This window comes from Macrotis lagotis, chromosome 2 (assembly GCF_037893015.1).
Source record: "Macrotis lagotis isolate mMagLag1 chromosome 2, bilby.v1.9.chrom.fasta, whole genome shotgun sequence".
Taxonomy (NCBI): Eukaryota; Metazoa; Chordata; class Mammalia; order Peramelemorphia; family Peramelidae; genus Macrotis; species Macrotis lagotis.
Genome location: NC_133659.1, coordinates 324,193,376 through 324,200,754, shown reverse-complemented (window position 1 = coordinate 324,200,754; position 7,379 = coordinate 324,193,376). Strand labels below are relative to the sequence as shown.

Below are 7,379 nucleotides of genomic sequence, written 5' to 3'. Positions count from 1 at the left end.
CAAATACTTATTAATTGATTGACTAGACCCAAAGCCTTCTGAATTCAAATTCAGAATTCTTACTATATAATATGGTACTAAATAATCTCAAAGTGCCAAGGGAACTTATTATAAATTATCAATACTACTTTGACTACCGAGTCATTTGAAGTAATACTCATTATCTAAGATTTAAAGGAAGATACTTATTTTAGCTGAATTATGAAAATCCCAGCAAACTTAGGATCAATTAATCAATATTTTTAAGTACCTATGATGTGACACTATTCTAAGCCCTAAAGGATATTTTTTAAAAAAGGCAAAATACAGTTCCTGATCCCAAAAAGCTTCAATTTTACAAGGGAGAGAATAGCAAACAAGTTTATTTGTTGTTGCTGTTTCTTCCTTTCAATTGTAGCCGACTCTTTGTGACCCCAAAGATACAGGAGTGGTTTGCCATTTTTTGACAGATGCAGAAACTGAGGCAAACAGGGTTAAGTGACTTGTCCAGGGTCACACAGTGTCAGAGGTCAAACTGGAACTCAAGACTTCAAGGCTAGCACTATCCACTGCAGTGACACCTACCTGTCTCTGCATGTAGAAAATGAGGCGTAGTAATGAAGAACATGGGGCCCTAGATCTGGATTAAGAAAGACTAATCATCTGGAGTTCAAATTTGGTCTGGACAAGTCACTTAACTCTGCCTCAGTTTCCTTATGTGTAAAATGAGTGAGAGAGGCAAATGGCAAAGTATGAATTTATCTTTGCCAAGAAAACTCCAAATGGGGTCACGGAGAGTCGACTACCGTGGAACTACAACAATGACGACAATTCAGGATCTGGATTAGATGGTTTCCTCTTTGCTGTGCCTCCTGGTAGTAACCAATTCAACACCTCTGTCCTAGTTGCTAGGGCTTTTTATCCAGTTAACTTCTATTTATTATCTCTGGTTTTTTTAAATTTTATTTCATTTATTTATTATCTGCTGTTTCCCCAGCACTCTGTCCGCTATCTGCCACACGGTAGTAAATACTTATATTTAATGAACATGCTTGTATTTAATGAACAGCTCCTGTGTGAAAAAAACCAGCAAAGTGACAAACTGGATAATGGGGTGGAGGGCAGAGGTTTGAAGTTTAGATAAGGCATAGCTCTGGCCCTCAAGAAACTTCCAGTCTAGTATTATGACTGAGGCAGAGATGGAAGATAGCCTCCCACTATGGAGTTTTGACTTCTTTCTCTTTGCTTTTGCAGCAATTCTCAGTGTTCATTTAGTCATCTGTTCTACATTAAAATGTCATATATCTCCCAATGAGTTATTGTGGTTGAATGTCACTGTAATACCCCAAATCGTAGCCATCATTTACATATTTAATTTGTTTCTGACTACTTGGGGGATGCTCCGTATCCCCCTTCCTTGATGTTTAATGCTAGTTTCACGTGTGAAGTGTCTATACATAGGAAGTCATCTAAGAAAATCAAGGTCAAAATGGCAGCCAAAGCTTCCCAAATTATGCCAATCCATGTCACAAATAACTCCAAATGCTTCTTTGATTCAAGGAGTCCAAATCATTTCCAGTCCATGTTGTTCTGTTTTTATAGTATATAGAAGCTTAGAATGTTTGTTGTTCAGCTGAGTCAGATTCTTTCTGACCCCATTTGGGGTTTTCTTGGCAGAGATAATGGAGCGATGTGCCATTTCCTTCTTCAACTCATTTGACAGATGAGGAAACTGAGGCAAACAGGGTTAGGGGGTCTTCCCAGAATCACACAGCTCCTAAGTGTCTGAGGTTAGAGTTGAACACAGAATGAAGAGTCTTCCAGACTCCAGGCCTGGTGTTCTATCTACTGCACTCCCAGAGTCATAGAAGGGACCTCGAAGGCTGTCTCTGCTCAGACCATTCTCAATGCCAGACTCTCTTCTAGTCTATTCTATTTTGGAGAAGCAGGTTCTAATGGGAAGGATGATTTTTCTTAGATTGAGCTGAAATAGGGATATGATTTCCTGACTTCTTAGAGCTTGAAGGTCCAGTGGAGGCCATTGAGTTCAACGCGGAGTCATTTTAGAGGTAGGGTTTAAAGTGACTTGTCCAGTCACATTTCTAGGAAGCATCTGATAGGTTTAATGCTGGTACTCTATTTGCACCACCTAGCTGCCCCTGTTGCATTTTTTTATTATTTTTCAGGTAAAAACAGGTAGATGCAGTCTTAGTATAGATGGTTCTGAAATGTAAGAATTTGTGTAACAGTCTAAGACAGATATGTCAGTTAGGTGGTGCCACAGAGAGAGTACTGGGCCTGGAGTCAGGAAGACTCCTCTTCTGACTTCACATCCAGCCTCAGACACTTACTAGCTGGGTGACCCTGAGCAAGTCACTTAACTCTGTTTACCTCTGTTTCTTTATTTGTCAGGGCCAGCTGGATGACCCAATGGATAACTCACAGCTCCAGAGCCAGGAGGACCTGAGTTCAAATTTGACCTCAGCTACTGTGTGTGACCTTGGGCAAGTCAATATCGATTGCCCCGCATCCAGGGCCATCTCTAGTCCCAATTCGTCCCTGACCACAGTTACCTAGATGGCTCTGGAGGAAAGAGTGAGGCTGGTGATTTTGCACAGACCTCAAATCCAATTCTCATGCATATCATAGTATCACCACCCTTCTGCGGTGACATTGTTCTTTGAGAATAAAGGACAAACAAAAAACAAAAATAAAATCTCATCTATCAAAAGAGCAGGAGAAGGAAATGGCAAACCATTCCATTATCTCAGCTAAGAAAACCCCAAATGGGGTCAGGAAGCATCAGGGACAATGAAAAAATGAAGGAATAGCAAATGAGATACAAATGTCAGCTACCCAGCCCTTAGTAGACCTGATATACAACAGGCCTTTATTTTTTTAAATGATATTGCATTTTTGCAGATAAATATTATGAAAATAACAGACTTCTAATAAATGCTTAATTTTTGCTAGATGATTTGTTAAGTTCCTATGATATATAATATATCATGCTAAGTATTAGGGACATAAGAACAGACAAAAATAATTCCTGTCCAAAAGGAGCAATATTCTATTAAGACAGTTATATAAAGATAAAACAAAGTATATATAATATTATGCAAAGTGATTTCAAGAGTGATTACCTCGAAATAGGATCTGAAGGTATCATGGAGAATAAGGGCTCTGAACCTGGATTCTTTGACTTTACTCTTTAAATTATTTTGATAACTATTTCAATATATTTCAACAAGATTCAATATATTCGGTATTCTCATTAGAACTTGCTTCTCCAAAACAGAGTGAACTTACCCTAATAGGGAGGGCATTCCTCATCACTGGAAGTCTTTAAGAAAAGGCTGAATGGCCATCTGTGGAAGATGCAGTAGAATTGAATATTCATTACTCAGTACACTCAATATTCAATACATAGAACTCATCCAACCTTTCTGGAGAGAAATTTGAAACTACGCCCAAAGGGCAACAAAAATGTGCATCCCTTTGATCCAGCAATACCACTACTGGGTCTATACCCTGAAGAGATGATGAAAAAGGGGAAAAACATCACTATTCATAGCAGCCCTGTTTGTGGTGGCAAAGAATTGGAAATGGAGTAAATGTCCTTCCATTGGGGAATGGCTTAGCAAACTGTGGTATATGTATGTCATGGAACACTTTGTTCTATTAGAAACCAGGAGGGTTGGAAATTCAGGGAAGCCTGGAAGGATTTGCATGAACTGATGCTGAGCGAGATAAGCAGAACGGGAACACTGTATACCCTCACAGCAACATGGCGGGGATGATCAGTCTTGATGGACTCATTCCATCGGTGCAACAACCAGGGACAGTGTGGGCTGTCTTCCATGGAGGTCTGTATCCAGAGAAAGAGCTATGGAGTTTGGACAAAGACCAAGGACTATTACCTTAAATTTAGGAAAAAGCCCTGATATCTTACTGTCTGATCTTGCTCTCTCTTATACTTTATGTTTCTTCCTTAAGGATGTGATTTCTCTCTCATCACACTCAATTTGGATCCATGTATACCGTGGAAACAAAGTAAAGATTGGCAAATTGCCTTCTGTGGGGGGGGGGGGGAGGGAAGTAAGACCAGGGGAAAAAATGGTAAAACTTGAAATAAATAAAATCTGTCATAAAAATATTCAATGCATAATCCTATGTATTTTATTTTTTACATCTTGATCAGTTCGGACTTGAGGTTTCACTGCGAGCTAGCTCTCTCTATCAAAAGAGATCCTTACCTTAAGGGCAATTTAATCAGGACCCTCCCCCCCCTCCCCGGGTCATGGGTGGGGAGGTGTACCGAGGAGTTAAGGGACATGGCCAGGTTAGCTTAGGCAGGATCTGAGCAACCTGAACTTGTTAAGAGGGAGGCTCTCTATCCCCTTATTCATTCTCTGGCTCCTAAAAATTCCATGAAGTCTCATTTTGCACTGCCATGTGGCTTCCTTCTCCCACAGTTAGCATCCTTTCCTTTAGAGGACAGAAGCCATGCCTGGCCTAGATCTGTCAGATGCTAGCTGCGATTTGTGGGAGCCTGGATGAGCCTTTCCCCATCTCCTTCTCCTGGTTTCACTGGGAAGTGTCTAGTCTTTTGTCGTGGGCAGAGAAGAAATCTTTCCAAGAGGAGTTTGGGCCTGCTCTTGGTCGTGGCTGGATGTTCTAGGTGGCGCTTGAGGGTCCTCTCAGGCCCTGAGCCTGGAACATCCGTTTTGCTGCCTGGCCTCTGGCTGCAGACTGGGTGATATCTAGGTAGAGTCTGTGATGCCACAGGGTCCTTCCCAGCTGCTTCTACCTGCAACCCTGCAGCCTCCCAGTTCACTGCCCAGAGGGGAGGAGGTGGGCCAGGGTCAGGGTCCTGGCCTGGCCTGCTCTTCTCTGCAGCCTCCCACCTCCTAACTCCCTGTTGGGCCACCTGCAGTTGCTTCCTACCCCCAAGGAGGGGACCCGCGCTGGAGGGAAAGGGCTCCCCCAGCTCAGTTCTCCAGCCAAGGCGGGGCTGGAGGGTCCCAAAGACCGGGGTGCAGCGGCCAAAGGCCTGCAAGGAGGGGCTGGGGGAGGAGACAGTGAGTCACCTCCTGTAACTGTACACGCTCTGTGCCCAATCACCTCCTGGCCTCGGCGGCTGCCGCTGCCCTCCTCGCTGCCAGTGCTGCCAAGAGAGAAAGAGGACGGGGCGCCCCCCCCAAGCCCCGCTGCCCTCAGCCCCGGCTTAGGCGGGACCCTGACAGTGGGTGCCCGGCGCTGTCCTCGCTGGGGAAGCCTTGGAGAGGGAGGAGGAGACAGGAGGAAGAAGAGGGAGCGGAGGGGAGGAAGAAGGGAAGAGAAAGGAGAGGAAGGAGGGGAGCTGGGGACTGGAAATGGGCCCTAGGTAGCTTGGGCACTGCCCGCTGGCGCGGGGGAGGGGCTGCTCGCTGCTCCTCCTTTTCTCCCCTCCTCCTCCTCCTCCTCCCCTCCCCCCAAAGCGCGGGCTCCGGCGCCCCCCGGCCGGGCTCTGGGCGGCGCTCCGCAGCCCCGCCCCGCCCCGCCCCGCCCCGCCCCCCGGCTCCCCAGGCCGGGCCCGGCAGCCCCGCCGCCACCTCGGGCCAGCCTGGGCTGCGGGCGGGCGGGCTGGGCAGAGGCGCAGCGGGCAGGGGCGAGCCGGGGGGCGCCGCCATGGAGCAGGGGGGCCCCCCGCCGCCGCCGGGGCACGGGGTCAAGCGGCACCTCCACAAGCACAACCTGAAGCACCGCTACGAGCTGCAGGAGACGCTGGGCAGGGGCACCTACGGCAAGGTCAAGCGGGCCACCGAGCGCTTCTCCGGCCGAGCGGTGAGGGCCGGGCGCGGGGCGCGGGGGGCCTCCGGGCGCCCCCGGCACACTGCCAGGGATGCCCCCCAGCTGTCACTTGGGCTACCCTGCGGCCGGTGCCCGGCGGTCCGGGGGCAAGGCTGGTGCTGCGCGGGCCGGAGAGCGATGCGGGGCAGGGAGCCGTCCGCGGGGGGAGCTGTGCCAGGCAGGCGGCCCTGGGGGGGGGGGGGTCCTGATCGCTGCCCTGACCCCAGGAAAGGAGCAAAGAACCGGTGCAACCGAGCGGGGTGCTGGGGGGTCTCTGCGTCTGCGCCCCCACAGGGAGGTGGCCCAGACGAGGCAGCCCCTGGATAGCAGGGAAAGACTAAAGCGCCTAAAGGAGCCGGGCTTCAGGTGAAAGGCCTTTTTCTGCGGGGGGGGGGGGGGGCTGAACTCTTTGGACAGATGCTCTGGTCCTCTGCATCCCCAGGCCTGTGGCCACCTGGCCGCCGCCAGGGGCCCCCTAGGCGGGCGGAACTCCCCATCCACCGAGGGGCTGGCAGCCGCTTGGGGCTTAGGACCCGAGCACCTGGGCTGGGTTCTTGGATGGGCCGGGGAGCGGACTTCCCCCAGAACAGAAGGGCTGCCAAGGCCCATCTCGGGCTCCAGGAGGGACGGCAGACCTGAAAGCCAGGGCTCGGCTCCTCGGACTGATAGCCTCTGAGCTCACCTTCACACGGGCTCGTTCCCCCTCCTTCAGCTGCGGGCGAGCTTGGAAAAAGCCAATTGTGCAGAGTTGCAGCTGGCAAACTGGGAAATAAGGCTAGGAGGTGGGAGATCTGCCCCTGGGGGGCTCCTGGTGCTTAAGAAATGAGCCCCTTCATTCGGGACCTGGTTGTTCCTAGCTGAAGCCCGTGGCAAGTCTCCCCATTATTCCTTCTAGAAGGGCCGGGGAAGGGGTTTGTCTCTCTCTTTTTTCATTTGTCTTGGTCTTGAAGGCAAGCACGGTATATGCGCCCCTTGGCCACCAGGGGGCGCACTGAGAACAGGCTTGGCCCCTCTCTGCTCCCAGCTGGGCAGGTACCTGGAGCCGGGGTCACTGTGCAGCCCAGGCTGGGTGCTCCAGTGGCCTCTGGCTTAGTGCAGCCGCTTTTCTTGCTCAGTAGATGACAACCACTCCGGTTTATTGAACTCCTTCAGTTTGTAAAGGACCTGGCCGTGCAGAGAGGCATGGGATAGCTGCATTTCTGCAGTGGATTGGTTTGCAAAACCTTTTAAATGTATCTAAAAGTCACTCGAGCCTCTGAACGAGCATGAGAAGGAGGTGTTATGATCCCCATATTACAGATGGAGGAACAGAGGGATATTGAGATCATGTGATTTGTCCCGAGTTATATCAGCTAGTAAATATCCAACGCAGGATTTGAACTTAGGTCTTCTGACTGCCAAACCAGGGCTTCCTCCCCCAATTCTTTGCTGAATCCATCCATTGGACCATACTGCCCCTCTAGGCATGGGGGCTTGAAAGCTCTGGATTCCGAGTCAGGTAGACCTGGGCTTAATCCTTCCATGACCATGTGGGTAACCATGGACAAGGCTCTGTGATCTACATCAGT

General features: G+C 49.5%; 1 protein-coding gene across 1 annotated transcript in view; it reads left to right on the top strand.

The window, feature by feature from the left end:
• Positions 1-5,640: 5,640 nt before the first annotated feature.
• NUAK1 (NUAK family kinase 1) overlaps positions 5,641-7,379 on the top strand; it is a 74,348-nt gene continuing 72,609 nt past the window's right edge. Inside the window, exon 1 of the mRNA XM_074226759.1 lies at positions 5,641-5,805. Within this exon, the coding sequence (XP_074082860.1) occupies positions 5,650-5,805 (156 nt within the window). The 5' untranslated portion in view covers positions 5,641-5,649. The remainder of the gene's footprint in view (positions 5,806-7,379) is intronic.